This window comes from Cephus cinctus, unplaced genomic scaffold, assembly GCF_000341935.2.
Source record: "Cephus cinctus unplaced genomic scaffold, Ccin1 Ccin1_scaffold1371, whole genome shotgun sequence".
Classification (NCBI taxonomy): Eukaryota; Metazoa; Arthropoda; class Insecta; order Hymenoptera; family Cephidae; genus Cephus; species Cephus cinctus.
This window is the reverse complement of record NW_014333774.1, coordinates 25,190-42,147: the sequence shown is the minus strand read 5'-3', so window position 1 is coordinate 42,147 and position 16,958 is coordinate 25,190. Positions and strand designations below refer to the sequence as shown.

General features: G+C 34.6%; 3 protein-coding genes across 6 annotated transcripts; 1 reads left to right on the top strand and 2 right to left on the bottom strand.

The window, feature by feature from the left end:
- Positions 1-920: 920 nt before the first annotated feature.
- Positions 921-8,391, bottom strand: LOC107273085 (neuroblastoma-amplified sequence). The gene is made up of 18 exons (XM_015750899.2): positions 8,103-8,391; positions 7,763-7,997; positions 7,262-7,677; positions 6,810-7,193; positions 6,539-6,734; positions 6,242-6,462; positions 5,820-6,149; positions 5,556-5,761; positions 5,187-5,483; positions 4,792-5,128; positions 4,310-4,716; positions 3,918-4,217; positions 3,555-3,843; positions 3,182-3,490; positions 2,699-3,113; positions 1,648-2,552; positions 1,442-1,570; positions 921-1,377 (listed from the first exon to the last, which is right to left on the bottom strand). Exons 1-18 carry the CDS (start codon positions 8,190-8,192, stop codon positions 1,102-1,104), a joined length of 5,742 nt encoding a protein of 1,913 aa, XP_015606385.1. The 5' UTR covers positions 8,193-8,391; the 3' UTR covers positions 921-1,101.
- Positions 8,392-8,541: 150 nt separating this feature from the next.
- LOC107273088 (dihydroorotate dehydrogenase (quinone), mitochondrial) lies at positions 8,542-10,135 on the top strand. Of its 2 annotated transcripts, none has more exons than XM_015750906.2 (2): positions 8,542-9,028; positions 9,102-10,135. In XM_015750906.2, the coding sequence occupies exons 1-2, from the start codon at positions 8,677-8,679 to the stop codon at positions 9,935-9,937; spliced, it is 1,188 nt and encodes a 395-aa protein (XP_015606392.1). In that variant the 5' UTR covers positions 8,542-8,676; the 3' UTR covers positions 9,938-10,135. The 2 variants fall into 2 exon arrangements, with proteins under 2 accessions (XP_015606392.1, XP_015606391.1); XM_015750905.2 differs by having other exon boundaries at positions 8,542-9,037.
- A 154-nt stretch (positions 10,136-10,289) lies between these two features.
- LOC107273086 lies at positions 10,290-16,812 on the bottom strand. 3 transcript variants are annotated; one of them, XM_015750902.2, is made up of 12 exons: positions 16,178-16,812; positions 15,521-15,863; positions 13,556-13,595; positions 13,313-13,478; positions 13,081-13,235; positions 12,864-12,953; positions 12,655-12,795; positions 12,391-12,579; positions 11,736-11,915; positions 11,428-11,620; positions 11,188-11,277; positions 10,290-11,044 (listed from the first exon to the last, which is right to left on the bottom strand). In XM_015750902.2, the coding sequence occupies exons 3-12, from the start codon at positions 13,580-13,582 to the stop codon at positions 10,929-10,931; spliced, it is 1,347 nt and encodes a 448-aa protein (XP_015606388.1). In that variant the 5' UTR covers positions 13,583-13,595; positions 15,521-15,863; positions 16,178-16,812; the 3' UTR covers positions 10,290-10,928. The 3 variants fall into 3 exon arrangements, with proteins under 3 accessions (XP_015606388.1, XP_015606386.1, XP_015606389.1); XM_015750900.2 differs by lacking the exon at positions 15,521-15,863; XM_015750903.2 differs by lacking the exons at positions 11,188-11,277; positions 15,521-15,863.
- Positions 16,813-16,958: the final 146 nt, after the last annotated feature.

Sequence of the window (16,958 nt, the reverse complement as noted above, 5' to 3'; positions counted from 1 at the left end):
CATTCCTCTTGGCCGTTTCCCTTTTCCCCAGTTGTGGGGTAGACAGGGTTGTTTGTCAAGAGAATTTTCACCGGCCAGCAGCTACGTCCAGAAAGCAGTTCTGTACGCTCTAAATTAATTTACAAGAAAAATATGTGAAATATTCACGTGACGTCGCATCCGTTTATTCCACTCTGCAATGTCTTACATATATGGATATTGAATTTTCACGACAAATTGCAACACGCTACTGTGACTGTCGCGTGCAGCTTAGAATACCTCTCATTTATCTATCTAAATTGATTAATTAAAATAAACAATATTATTCTTGCATTGTGTATTGAAATGCAAAACAATCTGCAATATAACAGCCAGAGCTAAAACATTGCGTAATTGATAGAGTCATGATAGAATTAGTGGTAACGGAGGGAGTTTATATGCGGATTTAATCAATGACTTTCTAAAAGAAAAAAGTGGGGGATAAAAAAGATAGGATATTCTGCAAGTATGCTCGCAATTTGTGTAGTTGCACTCGACTGAATGTGTCTTCCAGACGAAAATAATCAAGTCATTCATTGATCTATTTTTAAGATTCTATATGCATCTTCGTTCTAAGATTCCATAGATTCTTGTATCGCAATTCAGTCAGCTGTGAATATATCAGTACTGTGCACGTAATTGGTGCAGTACTGGTATGTTCGCATAATTATGCAATTACATGATTTTGTTGATTATAAAATCTCTAAAAAAAATGTAATAACGAAAATATAAAGCATAAATCTGTAAACATTCTTGTATAACGATAATGAACTGTATTAAGGACAACAAAAATATAAACAACTTTTATTTTACTACAAATTTATATGTACAAATATTGATCTGAAGCACAATATACATATATATATATCTGATACTTAGATGTATATAATTCTAATTTTTTCAATTGTCTAATTACGCTCGGTAATGAAATCTTCCCAAATTTTGTGTAATAATAACTATTAATGATAAAGTAACATAAATAATATACTGATAAGTTAACTCCTCCTTCCTTATTACAGAAAGATAAATTTATTGCTGCTATTAAAAAGTTCCATGGGCAGCGTCATTATCCTTAATTAAAACTTATTTCTTCATTAATAAACCAAGCGCAGTTTCAAAGGTTGCTAATGACGGCGGTACCACCGCTAATTGATTTTGTAGCGCCACTGCATGTATGATGTTTCTACGTTCGATCAGCTTATGTATCAGAATATTTACATTTTCTACAATATCTGCTCGGTTGCAATTTGAAAAAACTTCTTCTAATATCTTATGATACACTGGATGACTAGTGTCAAAAGATACCGTCAGATTCTTAAAGAACAATTCTCGTAGTAACGGTGGCAGAAGTTTAAAGTTCTAGAAGAAACAGTGATAGGTTTATATGACTTAAAAATACATAGTTCAATATGCTCTAACGTACCTTATGCTTATCTTTGATTATCTTGATTGCTTCTTCATGTAATATTGGGTCATCGGTACATAGTTGCAAGAAAATGTCGTACTCTAAAAGTCTTTGATTTTCTTTTCTCTTGAGATATTCTACCAGTAACTGTAAAAGCATTATCACTTATCAATAACGATGATCAAATTACGTTCATTAAATGAAAATCAAAATATGAGTCTTACATCTTTAGGTACCAATTGTTTAGACATGATGTCTTTGTACTGTTGCAACGCTTGTAATTCGGCATTTTCGTCATTGTTGTCTTTCAACCCCAACGATATTATTTCTAACAATTTAAGCGCTGGATGCTTATCTACTGTGAGAAATTCAGGAAACGTAAATTTCGGCCACCTTAGCAACAGTTCTTTTGCTTTTGTATACTGTTCTTCGTTTTGTGTTGTACTAATGATTCTTTGAAAATACTCGAAACGTTCTTCTTCCGTGAAATTCTCATCAGCAGGCACGGTGACATTGCTTGATTGAAGTATCGAAGAACTTGCAGTATCTTCTGATTTATTTTTATCTTCTTCGTCACTTTGATCAGAAAAGTCATCCCAGGTGTCATTCCATCCAGCATCCTCTTCCGAATTAGTTGACAATACTTTGAATTTATCACTGATCTCAGATTCTTTTAATTTATCGGTAGACAACGCATTTTCATCTGTAATAGCATCTTTTTTCTCTACCGGAGAAGCTACGTCAAATTTAAATGCATCGCCTTCTTTTGATATGGGTTGTTCAATATTTATATCTTCAGTAGCTGAGCTTCTTCCATCGGATAAATATGATAGCCAACGAATTAAAGCTTCTCCAATATCCGATTCATGATTTTTTTTAGCGGCTATTACCATGGCGGTAATTAAATTCAATGGATCGTAATAATACACGTCCGTAGAATCTTGATTCAACTTTTCGTATAGTATCAATGCGTAATAGTAGGCTGCATACTGAACGTATAATTCGTTACGGGGTAAATTATTAAAAACTGTTTCAGCAGATAATATTTCAGTGTCACGAAGACACAACAAATAAGCAAAGCCTAATAAGCAATCATGGATGATTGTGTGCTCCGCGCACTCTAGGTATACTGAAACAAGATTATAAATAAATGTAGTATCCATAATTTATGTGTACGCTGTTAAATTTTGTTTCATTAAAACTTTTAATACTCTATCTTGTCTAAAATTAAAAGTTAGTATTTCCCACGAAGGCTATAAAACATATTTTACTTACAATGATTAATATCACTAGCTTCCAGGCCGTAACATGCTGATTCAGTTAAGACAGCCACTCTTAATAATGTTTGGCATAACTTTAATTTAACATTCTCTATTTTTTGCAAAGAATATTTAGTATAGTCTGCATCAAAATTACTAATTTTGCATCCTTCGTGCAGTGACTCATAAAAGCATGGAAAACTTTGAGCTATTCGATCCCTCTCTGACTCCCAAATTTCATGTCTATCATGTACTGTATTGTCGGGTGAGCTCATAAATCCTAAATTTAATGTTGTTTTCCAAAAATCTTTATTCCCCACGTTTTTCATGATGTTAAACGTTGACCTCGTTACAAGTTCAGCAGAACTCTTAACTATCTCAGTTGATGTTCCAATGATATTTGGAACAAATTCTTTAGTTTCAACTTGTGGCTATAACATATGAATATTAAATTTTGTTTTCACGATTTTCTTTACCTTTAAATCTAATGTTTAATTACCGTAGTCATTGCATCGGTGAATTCGTCTTCACTATCAGCTCCAGTTGCAAAGGATTCGTCACATTCAGGCATCCAATTCTGTAAATCTTTATGTAAAATTTGGATTTCTAACAAATGTTTTTGCTTCAATGTTTCCTCTAGTAAATCGTCAGGACAATTGTTCATGGCAAACCAGAGACATTTTTGCCTAAATTTCAAATCCTGAAAATCCTCACAATATCCTAAATTCATGCAGGTTCTCCAAGCGAGAGAATAATTGTTATCGATTAATTGTTGACACGTTGAGGTGCAAACATCGTAATCTGCAAGCTACAAAAGAAGATACATTCCCGTTTAAATTCTATAACATATTTTACGAACAATAAATATTTACCTCAAAAGCTTTCTCGGCTATTAATTTCAATACTTTTCCTTCTCGACTTCTCGTATTATTTTTATCAATTCTCAAATAATTCGCTAATGTTAATAATCTTTGCTTACTCTTATAAGCATCGCCCCGACAATTCAAACAACTCTCTATTAATTTGAGTCTGTCTTGATTCAATCTCACTTGTATAGGTAGTATATTAACATTGAATTCATTTAGAATTTGTAATGAATTAATTAGATCATATTCCTCTTTAATACGTGGATTATCATCCGTAATGAGATGAAGAGACGTTCTAAAATTAATCCATGAACAATTTCATATTTTATAAGCCTTGGGATTATCGATGAATTAAAAATTAATATTTACTTGGCCAGTTCCATATTAGAATCAGTAAGGCTCTTTGAACTGTTAAAGTATTCAAAGCTCGCTTGTAAAATTAATTCAACAGCCCTTTCGTATGATACTTTTAATAAGGATTGCTCATTTTTCTTTGTCTCTATTAAATTAGCACAATTTTGGATATTCGACTTCATTCCTGACACTAATCGTGCGGACACACATATCTCGAAGCATATTTCAATATCAATGCAGGAAAAAGTTGTGCTATGTATTTCCAACATATCATTCAATAATTGAGCCCACAGATGTTCATCCGCCGGAGGTTCACTATCAAACAAATAATTATAAACATTTATGTAAAATATCTTATTAACGTCTCATGAACTGGATATTAGAAATTTGAAAGAATTTTCACTTACACCTTATTCAAGCTCCTAGCCATTTGGATTAAGAGCAACTTGACGTTTTCTGGATTATTTTTATTTTGTTTAATATAATTCAATGTCGTTTTCACATGATATTTGTTTAAAATCTTTAGGCAATCAAGTTCCCTTTCTAAGTCATCAATCAGTCCTCCTTCTGCACCAGTGTCATTGGCATGTTTTGGAATAGATTCAAAAATTTCATTTGCCATATCATACATGTCAGGTTCATGACAGGAATAAATACAATCCAAAGCAAGTGTGACAACATCGTCTATCATCTCGACGACTTGGATATCATGAGATTGTTTGACATACTCAAAGAATTTAACCGGAAGTGTTAAATCATCTTTACTTAGTGAAACCAAGTAATCGTGTAGCAGATATTTATTGAGTTCTCCACCCTGATTATTAAAAAACAATTTAATATTTTATTCGATTCGTACCAATTTACAATATCTTTAGGATGAAATACGTACCAAATATTTTTGTTTCCTTTTGATGAAAGGCAAAACGAAATTTTTTATATTGACAACGAAACTTTTCTGATCAGAAGTACTCATTAGTAAATTCATTTTTTCTAAATCAGTCAATTTTTCCAAACGAGCCAGAGTCATGTCCTCTAAGTAAACCTTGTATATTAGATCATCTAATGTTTCTAATTCCAGTAGCAAGTTTTCTAAGCCTGTTATATTTCGTGCTTTTCCAAGCTTTACAAGCTCCAACGCATTATCCACTATCGAGCTGTCGCTCTCGATTTTATAGGCACGCGATCTATACCACTTTTGTAATAACTCCGGCGTGTATTGTGTATTTCTGTAAAAGTTGCCAATTAACATTTTTTTATGAAACGAATAATAATTCCTGTACTTACCTATATGCAGATAACGACATGTCACAATCATATATAAACTCTGATCCATCTTCATTATCTTCACCTATGAGTTTGCTAAATTGTGGCCTATCAGACCAATCTTTTTGACGCAATTCTCGTCGATCAAGTAGAAACAACTGACCTTCGCTATCACATTCTGGTAATAATTTTTGATAATATAAAGGGTTTAAAGTTTCCGGAAAGAAGCTAATGATGGCTAACCAATGCGGCATTAATTTTTCGCCATGGTATGTTATCATTATTTCGACACCTTGGTAGTTACTGTCTTTTGCGAATCTGGAATAAAATGAAAAGTGTGACATTGAGTTCTACAATTAGGCCTGTACTACTTAATTCACTTTTATGCACCTGACTGCATTTTCGATAGCTGTTCTTTGACGAAATTCTTCGTAAAAAGTTTTATCGTACGCGTCTGGAGATTCCAAAATTATTTCATAAGTTTGCAGCTTATCTAAATGATCGAACAATTTTCTTCTGTATTTGATCAAATCCTTTTGTCCTTCTGTCAAATGTTCCATATCAAGTTCTTCGAGTATTTTATTCTCCTTTTGCGCCTAGAGTATGCGAATATGTATTATTGCTATCAAACTACTGTCACTAATCGTCCATTACCTGTATCAAATTTGAGCTTCTCAGATCTAAATCTTCTGTCTCTTTATTCATCTCATTAGGTACAAACTTTCCATCATCGTCCTTTCCAATTGCTACTAGTGTTTCTAAACTTGTACCTCTTAATCCGAAATAGAGCAACTCTCTAGCAGCTTCTAAAGTTTCAGGAACTCTCATCACACATTCATTCAAAACCCAAGATCTCTTACGAACTTTACTCAAATGGTCTTGAATGGCTTTTAAAGAGAATTCCGATTTACGCCACTGAGTTTGATAGACCAAATCAGTATCTAAATTATATGTATTTGCCAGAGCCAGTGCTTCCCCATATTCCTATAGAAATAAATGTACCATTCTCTTATCTTAATCCTGCTATACTAAAAATAAGTAATTTTCATTTTATGCTTCTATGACATTGTACATACCTCAATATCAATTTTTCTTGAATACAGTTCTTCTGGAGTAGTACTTTTTAGACCTAATATTCTATATGTTCTATGGAGAACTTTAGATTTTTTTCTTTTTGGTTGAAACCTTTCTATATCGGTTATTGAGTATAAAGCACTTTGGACTAGGTTTGTGGTATAGCTCATTACAGTAATAGGTTCCAATTCATCCTCCTCCTTGTCACTGTCTGACCCCGTTTCTTTAAAATATTGTAAATTTAATTATAAATATTTGTGATTTGCGATCGATTTAATAATTGTAAAATATTTACTTACCATTATTGGTATCTCTTTTTCGTTTGTTGCTCGTTAAAAGTGTCTCGCAATCTAAAGTCAAACAACCACGTCCTGGAGATAGTTCAGATATCTGTGGCTGACCAGCTAGAAACTCCGGACTCGTACCCAGAAGATTTCGCAAATCTTTAATCGAACATACGGAAATCGAACCGGAATATCTTGTTATTATGAGGGCCTGAAATAATGAGATCTTTAAGAGTTCATAACGATTAATATATCCTGTTAGGAAACAAGCTTTAGTGATACTTACATGGTCCGACCACCAACCAATATCCAATGGATAAAACTCAGATGTACCTAATGGAAATTTCTTGTACTTCATTGTTCCAAGAGGATTACGCGCATTATAGTCTGGTTGTTCTGTTAATTTCCATTTGTTTAGCAGTTTTAAATTTGGTAAACTCCACAATGTAATAGAGCCATCCGTATGTATGCATGCCATTAGGTCGCCTTTCGGTGAAATGCTTATCTTAAATATAATTGATTGAGGCTGCGAATGCATTGTTGGAATGAAATTCCACAAAGAGAACGCAGATTTTCCTGCAGTATCATCTTCGTGGGTAAATGACAATTTGTAATAAGGATAGTCGTTTAAAAGACGCCATGAGCTCAGGCCTGTTTCCGAAGCAGCACCCTGGAATATATATTACGTTGAAGCCTATATGTAATGAGTAATTAACATATGTTCATTGAAAAACATACATATTTCTGTGTTATGCTGTTACCAGCTACAAAGAGTAGATTATGTCTTTCTGTATAAGCAACAGCATTCACTCCATTCTTATAAAAATTTCCAAAGGAAAACTCGTGATTTTCAGTAAATCTTCCATCTCCAGAAATATGATAAGACTTCAATAAACCGCTATATGTAACTGAGATAAATTCGTAAGTCCAATTGTCACTTTTAGTTCGTGAATTTATGAATATCATAGAAGCCACTGCATCGCCGGCTTCCAAGATGTGAGGATTTTGAGAAATATTTTTTGGGCTTATATTCCATATATTATTGCCAAGTGAATTATAAAATGATATATAGCCATTACTGGAAGCCAATACCAGAATGGAGCCATCTGGACTCCAAACAATCTTACGCCACTGTGGAAAGGCATCCTTTGGAACTGAAATACAACGTTTAAGATATGACGTATTACTAATATATAGCAAGTGGCAGTAATATGTTATCAGAGAATATATCTTATATACCAGATGCTTTAGCTACAACCGAAGAATATTCATCTTTCGATTTCCTTATTTCAATTAAATGCTCTTGTAAAATGGCTAACAACCGTCCATTATCACCAACTGTGAATTTCCATGGTAAAGTTAGACTAATTTGTTGTCCGATACTTTCTGGTAAAGAATACCTTTGATTTAGATATCGGAGAGCATTCTTAATAGTACCACTTGCTGGCAAAAGCGCAGCATCGCTTTTACATTTCTAAAGAGTGCACATACATGAAAGTTAGTTTAATGCAACTGAAAAGTCATAACAAACATTCTAATAATAAATTTCCTAAATCTATATGTCAAGTAGTATATTTACCGCTAATTCTGGGTCTTGCTTTCGAATAAGATATTCTAATAATTCGTATAGAATAGAATCATCGTTAAATTCATCAAATGATTTACTCATATTGCGGTGACGTATAGAACATAACCTATCTTTTCACATAAGTACTAATCGGGATAAAAAATAAAAAGCGAAGAAACGTCATACAAAATCAATCATGGAGTAATATTAGATAGAAGATGATCTTCTTCATACCTGTGATACTACATTACCTTTAAACTTTAAAGGCTGTTTTACAATGGGACATTGTTGGTAAAAGTTTGTCGTAAATCGTTTCTACAAGCCAATCGTAGCAGCGAAAAAGCAAAGAAAATAATTCTGATTGGCTTACACAAACGTCACCATCAATGTCCTATTGTAAAACGGGCTTAATAGACGTCGCCTTGTGCTGTATTATAGCTAATGGCTACACTACTTGAGGTCTTTGAACTAACCATAGCAATATTTTTATCACGTAATACCATCCATAAATGAGTAGCAAATGGAATAGCCTAGACAAATCTAGGAAAACTGTATTTTTATTTTATATTGTGTATTAATGTGAAAAATGGCGCGACGTCTCACTACTAAAGATAAGATTAAATCATTATTAAGAGTTACCAGTAGTGCAGCCACAATATTTACTGGTGTATGCCTTTACCAGGGCAATGAAAGATTTTATGATGAAATTGCTATGCCATTGATTCGATTATCGGATCCTGAAGTGGCTCACAAATTTGCTATAAATGCTATTCAATGGGGTTTTAGGGGAGCGCCAAAATTGGAGGATTCCACAATTTTAAAATCTAGTTTATGGGGAATAGATTTTGAAAATCCTTTGGGAATGGCAGCTGGCTTTGACAAACAAGGAGAGGCTGTGAAAGGATTGCATGAAATGGGTTTCAGCTTTGTTGAGATTGGTAATCGTTGTAAGAATTTCTATTGAGTAATTTAATAAGTTTCATCTTCCTGAAATTGTATCCCTTTTTTTAGGGTCAATTACACCAAAACCTCAGCCTGGGAATCCTAAACCAAGAGTATTCCGCCTTAAAGAGGATAATGCTATTATAAATCGATATGGATTTAATAGTGATGGACATGAATCAGTATGGAAACGTTTAAAAGCTGTAAGAAATGATCCTCATTTTGTTGGAGTTATTGGTGTAAATCTAGGAAAAAACAAACTGTCAGTTGATCCTACTAAGGATTACACTGATGGCATTGAGAAATTTAACGATGTTGCTGATTATTTTGTAATCAATGTATCCAGTCCAAATACACCAGGATTGAGGGACTTGCAAAATAAGAAAAATCTAGAGCATTTATTAATCAAAGTAAATGAAACCAGGCAGTCTCTCCATAGAAAAATACCATTATTATTAAAATTAGCTCCAGATTTAACTGATAGTGAAAGACAAGATGTTGCTGATGTTGTACAGAATTCAAAGTCTAAAGTGGATGGGCTTATAATATCTAATACTACCATTGAACGAAAAAATCTTAAAACTCTTCACCAAGGGGAAACTGGTGGGCTAAGTGGTGCTCCGCTAACAGAAATCTCAACAATGATGATAGCTGACATGTATAAAAGGACACATGGTTCAATTCCAATAATTGGGGTTGGGGGTATTTTCTCAGGGAGTGATGCATATGATAAAATCAAGGCTGGTGCATCCCTAATACAAATTTATACATCATTTATATATCAAGGACCACCAGTGATTAGCCGCATAAAAAGAGAATTAAGTGAATTAATCGAGAAAGATGGATTTACATGCATCTCCGATGCCATTGGTAAGAATTCGAGTATCAAACAAATTTTAAAGTAACTACAATTAATTACTTCATGAAAGTAACATAAACTGCATTCGTACAAAAATGAAATAAAATATTTATAATTTTATAAATAAGTAAATGCTCATGTATTATTATGTAATTATTTCCTCATAAGTATTAATGATACTACAAATTTTACGTTTACTATTATTAAATGAATAACATTTCATTAAAGCTACACTTGAACTTTTGCTGAATAATAATTTTCGTTCAATTGTTTTAATCGCGTATTGCCCACGTTCCAAATATATGTATATGTTTACGTGGACAAACCATTTTCAAATGTGCTCATCAATTGTAAAACCTTCTCATCGCCGCAATGGAACACTGAACGATACTCAGAGGTTCCATTAAATAATTTATTAAAGCAAAATCCATACAACTAAGAAACAAACAAAAATTCGGTCTCTATAATGCTATAATGATCAACCGCATAGCTATCTCATGTACATTAATATTTCATTTACCACATAGCACTCACAAGATTGTACATAGTACACGTATAAGTATATGGCTGAGAATGCATCTGCTTTAAGTGAAAAGAAAAAAAGTATTAAAAATATGATTAGTCAGATAAAATGATATGTTTAGCGATTAGAAAATTGTGCATGAAAAGGGATAGAAGACAGGTGCATCTATATATAGTAACAATGAAAGTACTGAAATACAAAGGAGGACAAGATAATTACACAGGGATAGATGAGTACGAAGAGACATGGTTTATCTTTATGATTTTGTTTGGTCGACTCTGCTCGTTTACCCCTCATTCTGGATGCTCTGATCGATCCATATAATGCATTTTTATTACGGCGAAAAGTTTTTCCATTTTAGTTTCCATGAGAAGTCGAAAAACTAAGCGATTGGAAAATTCTGATACTGTCTCTCGTGTGCAATTATGACGTATGATTATGTACGAGCTTCGTTCATTAGTCCATATCGTCAGCAATGAAATTCTCATAATTCACCATTGGACAGTTTCGATGGTTACTTTCTTTTACGGTTTCCGTGATTTGCACGTTTTCCCTTCGACTGACCCTTGACCCCACCAACTGACCGTTTATCCACTGCATGACCATTTGTCGCTTCCTCTGCTACCAAACCTATTTTAAGAAAATGACAAACTAATCTTTGAAATTTATTCTTATCAGTAACCACATTACATGTACGAGCAAATTGAACGTGGTACACTGATTAATTATATATATTGTATTAAATTTGTTTTAATAGAGAACCATCTCCGTACCGGTATTTATAATTGGCGATTCCAATGACTGGATATCAGTGTTAGTAACATTTACCAATTCTGTAGAGCTTAGACATTTGGTTTCAATTCCTGTAAACGTGAAACTATACAAACAGCATCCAGTACAGATAACAAGTACTACTAAGAACAAAACTAACAAAATAACTACAGACTCATACGTAAACAGATATACGTGCTTGGTATACTGACACAGGTTCAGTGAATAGAATGATAACGTACTGTCACTTTCAGATGATGATATCACATATCGTTCAGGCGACGCGCTCTTGGAGCTGATTGGCGAATAAAAATCTGCCTCTCCATCTGCATTACTTTGTAATGGAGATAGAAATTGTTTTTCTTCGCCAACCCTTTCTTTTTGCGTCACTTGCAAGGATTTTGCTTCTACAGATGTTTCATCGACATCCACGCTCTATATGCACATAAATATTAAGATTAATCGGACAATACTTTCAATAATTCCACTAAAAAATGACACTTATTGCCTGACAAGTAGATATTAATAATTAATCTTCTTATTCCTTTACCTGTTGTTGTCCAACAAAATCATGAAACACTTCTGTTTCTTCTTTAATGACTTCCGTAGACACATTACCATGTGAAAATGCCAAAACTTGATCTTCCTTAATATCATGCAATTCGTTCAGTGAAATATCTTCAGGATCAGAGGAACTTGTGTTTTCATCGGTAACAGAACACTCGGCCGGCTGATAAACATATTTAAATAAATAATCAATACCTAATACGAATTTCTGACATGTAATATGTATCAATCAGACTTTTACAAGCTCATTATATTTGATAAGAGCAGAACTTAAGTTGTATCAGCGAAAAATCTATTAATTGACTCCTACATAAATACAAGTCACCAATAATCAATTCGAGTGGAGAATTAAAAATACGCTTCATCTTGTGGAAAAAGAGGTGCGGTATCCCCATTATCATCCTGACTCGACTAGAGGTCAATTCTCAAGGTTTTCTACTTTGATCTTTAAGTTTACCAATTAGTAATTATTCCAAGTGCACATGCACCGAGCTTGCACGCTACTTTCACTTGACATAATGTGCATACAGTGTATAATACACAATGATGATAGCAGCTATTAATTTACAACTCTTAGTCACTGTGCCTACAATCGACTATGCATGCGAGTATTATAGAACAAATATCCAATGGCTCACATTAAAATCTTGATCATTCAATGAATCGTCTATTCCCAGCTGTTCAAGCTTTGACCAAACCGTCTCATCCTGTGAAACCTCTGAGGTCTGATCATCTTCGCTGGCCTCAGAATATTTTCGTTTTGCATCCGAATGTTCTATGGGGCTCGTCGCAGATTCTGTAGTAGACTGTTCCTCGGGTGTTGGTGTCTGAATAATTAAATGAAATCAAATATTCAGGGAAGCTATTTTTCATTAGAAAGCCTCTAGGATTCAGATAATTACTGTTTCCGGATTGTTGCGCACTCGAATTCTTGTTGGCGGAGGCGATGGAGTTCTCTTAGAACTATCCAAGCAGGAAAGGGTTGATAAGGTCATTAGGATCGACTTGATCAGGCTGGTCTTCGCTTCGCTCAATTTACGGTCCTTTAGTTATTTATCAGTGATAATTTACGAAAAATTATAATCATTTGTATCGTTAATCTAATACTGACCTTTGCAGTTACTTTACGCTGTCGTATTATTCGTAAACCATTTGATTTTATTGTTCGTAGACGCCTGCGACTTTTTTGTATCAACTTTACCTAAAAATATATATAATCATTCATTTTTTGACACTATCGTTTGCTTGCTGCTTTTCTTGTATCGAAATTTTAATAATTCTATTGAAAATCGACAAAATTAATAATTCTTGTCTATTAATCTTCTAACCATTCCGCTTGGCTGCACTGTTGGGTAACCCAGGACGAATGCTCCCACATTAAGCCCCATTCTAATAGCGCGTAGAATAATTAAACTGGGTAAAAAAAAGATCCACGGCAGTGGTCTAACCAGTTCCATTTTGCCAAAGGTCTTTCCATTTGTCTCTTTAAAACATTAAATATTAGCAATTCAAGTAACATCTAATAATATAATAGTCACGAACAATGTCCAATCATTATACCGGTAGTGATTTCTTGAACGGGCAGACTCCACTCTGCTGATTTTTCAACGATCCACAAGAAACGATCGGTCAATTTCAAAAGAGTTTGTACCAGTTGTAAACGCGCTGCAGATTCGATACTCGCAACAATAGTTTCTCCGAGTCTAGAAACTGTGCTGTTAGACACCTGTCAATGAATGACCAATTAGTAGCAAATAATAATAAAGATTTTACAAGGACTATCTGTAATCCTCGAATGTTTACCGACACCGACGATTCTTGAACTGCCATTTTTCAACTGGATCTGAAACACGAAGAAGTAGGAATCTAATAACTTAAAAGATTCGTTAAAAATGTTATCTTCTATGTTCTTCTTCTTCTATGTTCTACGATAAGAAAACCATTTTTTTTCACATCGTAGGCTCAGATGCCCGATCAGTCGTAAGTAATTGTGAATTAAATACGAGCGACATGGTGTAGCGGTAAATGAGTCAGTTATAAATAAAAACAATAAAGAAAGCAGCCGTGTGATAATCGATATCGAGAAGCCACGACCCCGTCGTATCAAGAAGCAATACAAACTCCCATAATGGCATCTTAGCAGAAACAGATTTCTGGGCTTCGGCTCAACGATAAAAATGCTTCAATCCTTCTTCGCCTTCTTTTATTTCTTAACCAATCAACTATAATGACCGACGACATCATCGACGACAATTAGTATTTATAGCCACAAGTATCTTGTCGTATGAAAAGAAAAGTTTTCTATGGGAAGAACTTTGTAAAAAAAGAAATTAGTCAATGAAGAAACTGTAAAGTTCTTCTGAGTCTTTTTATCTGCTCTAAATGAGACCTCGTGGAATGAATCAAAGTATGAATAAAGAAAGTACGTTTATCGACGTTTCAATACGTAGGCTATTAATAATGGTACACGTAACGAGATTTTAATAAAATTAATAACAGAATGCTTGATACCCGAGAGATACACCTGGCGCTATCCTGGCGGTTGAAATATCAACTACAAGTGAGCACGACTTGATTGGTGCATAGTTGAAAATATCGAAAGAACATAAAGAGAACAGATATTGCTATGCTCCCGTACAAGATATTTCAGTGTTAATCATCGATTAAAATATACGAGTCCCAATAGGTTATCACGGCTCCTAATAAGTCCATGTGCATAGAGTACAAAAATCTCATCAGAAAACTTTTTTCTCCTCTCTCATTCTTGACCACTAAAAAATTCGATAATCTTCCGTTACTCTCACTCTAAAATAAAACAGTTACAAATTATCATGTCGCATCCGTAAATACAGATTGGCGATGGCGGATATTCGTTAACCAATAAATAAGAAATATTATCGCCTCGTGCAACAGAAGGAATCAGCGTTCATTACGAACTGTCGTTTCGTTACGTAAAATTTTTACGTGATGGCGATAATCAAGAAGCGGCGATGTCAATCGCGGTTGCCTCTGTGGCATTCGTCGTTCCTCATTAACCAACATTTAATAATCCGCTAATTAATGACAGAGTCCAAAAGACTGGGTGAACTTCGCTACACGATTAGAGACTATATGAGCCATCGTTAAATTTAGAGAAAAATTATTTCACGGACTCGCACAGAAAAACATTTTTTTTTATTTTCTCCTCTCAAGTCCATCCATTGACGCGTGAATAACATAATCAATAATACGACAAGATTGTGCAGAACATAATATGTCATTTCCGAAAATGGACAATCCTCATGATAATACTAATAAATGTTGGCCTTGATTCATCTTATGTTTTGTCTAAACACTGTCTAGTAATGACAAGACGTCAGTATCGCGTTTGTTCAGCTTATTTAAATGCTGTCGTTCTGTCTCTTTAGTCATTTTTTTCCTGCTCGTTTCAACTGTTTACTTTTTTAAAATGCAACTATCACGTTATTTTCTGCTGTTATCTTCATTTTACTTGTTCTACAGGTCCAATATGTAAGAAATTCCTGAAGTTTAATCCCGTTTGTAAATTATGCCGGCATGAGAAAATGCGTTTATTAAATATAATTGTTGGACGTCAAAAGAGAATAACAGTACAAAGTAAAATCACAATGAAAAAGCGGTTCAAAATTTAACTCTCAATTATGCCTTATCATTTGTATTCATAATCATTATTATGCCTTTCAAGGTGTTTGTGGTGTGAAATCAAAATTTGACAGTGTCCGTAAAGAAATGAAGTAAACTAACACATACCTAGTTAATTTCTTAAGAAATAAATTGCTCGCCAAATCCCGTCCCGAATACGACGAACGTCGTGCTGCTTGTCGTCGCAGTGGAGTAAATGGCTTATCACGTTAAATGCAACTTGAAAGGGTCGAATGTCACTTCGTCGAGCGTCGGTATCATCGAGTCTAGATTCGTGCTGATCACTTAACTTTTTTCCGCGTGTTTTGGTCGCTTGGATCGAATTCGAATGGAAACGGTTGGACAAACGCACGTTAGCAATTCTGAGAGAACCAATCGGAGTCAGCAGAGAATCCTTCGCGCCTGCAGGCTTCCTATTACAATACTGGCCGGTTAAACGCCGACTAATCATCTGTAAATTTGAGCAAGACCTGCAGAGGACAATCTTATACCTTCTCGAGTTGAGGTTATTTCTATGACCGATTAATCAACAGGAATAAGCAATTACAGAGATGCAGCAATGATTGGACCGATAATGAGTAAGAAGAGTTAAATTAGTTTTGTGTAAGTATCTTAGAAACGAAGTACTTAAATGTTTACATGCCATGTGATTCAACGTCAAATATTATTTGAAAACTTAAATAGAAGGTCACGACCAGTGTGTGATTACGTTATATAATAATTTTAGGTATTATAATATAGACAGATATTAATTTTTATACGTACCAGAGTATCGTTATCTATTCCTAAGCGGATTCTACCACCCCGATCTAAGGGTAAGGGTCCTCTTCTTACTTTCCTTGAGCGACGCGATTCTTAGCGAGCAAGAAAACTTTCTGAAGATTCAGAAGACTCACAGCGTGTGAGTTTCAATGAAAGAGAAGCAAGGAAAAGAAAGAATCAGAGGAGAAGGATAAGGAAACGAGAACCCGATAAAGACCAATGATTTCGAAGGGGGAAAGTGGATAGGGAAGTGCAGGCGAGTGAAAAAGTGAGAGACAGAGAGAAAGATAACGAGAAGCAGAAAAGGAGAAAGTAAGAAAATATAGAACAGGAAAAACTGAGAGTAGTGAATACGAGTTGTGGGGAACCAAACGTACCGCGGGCCAAGGAGCAATCGAGTATACTGAAAAGGCAAAATAGACGTCGCGACGCGTTTAGGACCTTTGCCCAAGCCTCTATACTATTATCGTTCTCTCGCATCGTGCTTCCCCCTACGAGAAACTCAGCCGCGTCGCGACGCCTTGTTGTTCAAAACTCTCCCATTTTGTCATATACATACCACCAGCACACTCAATCCTCTCTCGGCACTTTCGACCTTTATATACTTTCTCAGACTAATTCCTTTCTACTTCTCACATCACAACTGTTCTTTATAAATTACAAAGTTCAGTAACAAGAAAAGGCCGTCTTACATATTTCTACGACGCACGCTTTTACAGGTAAATATTCAGGATGGGATTTATGAATTTTCACAGAGACAGGAGACCAATTTTTCTGGATTTGA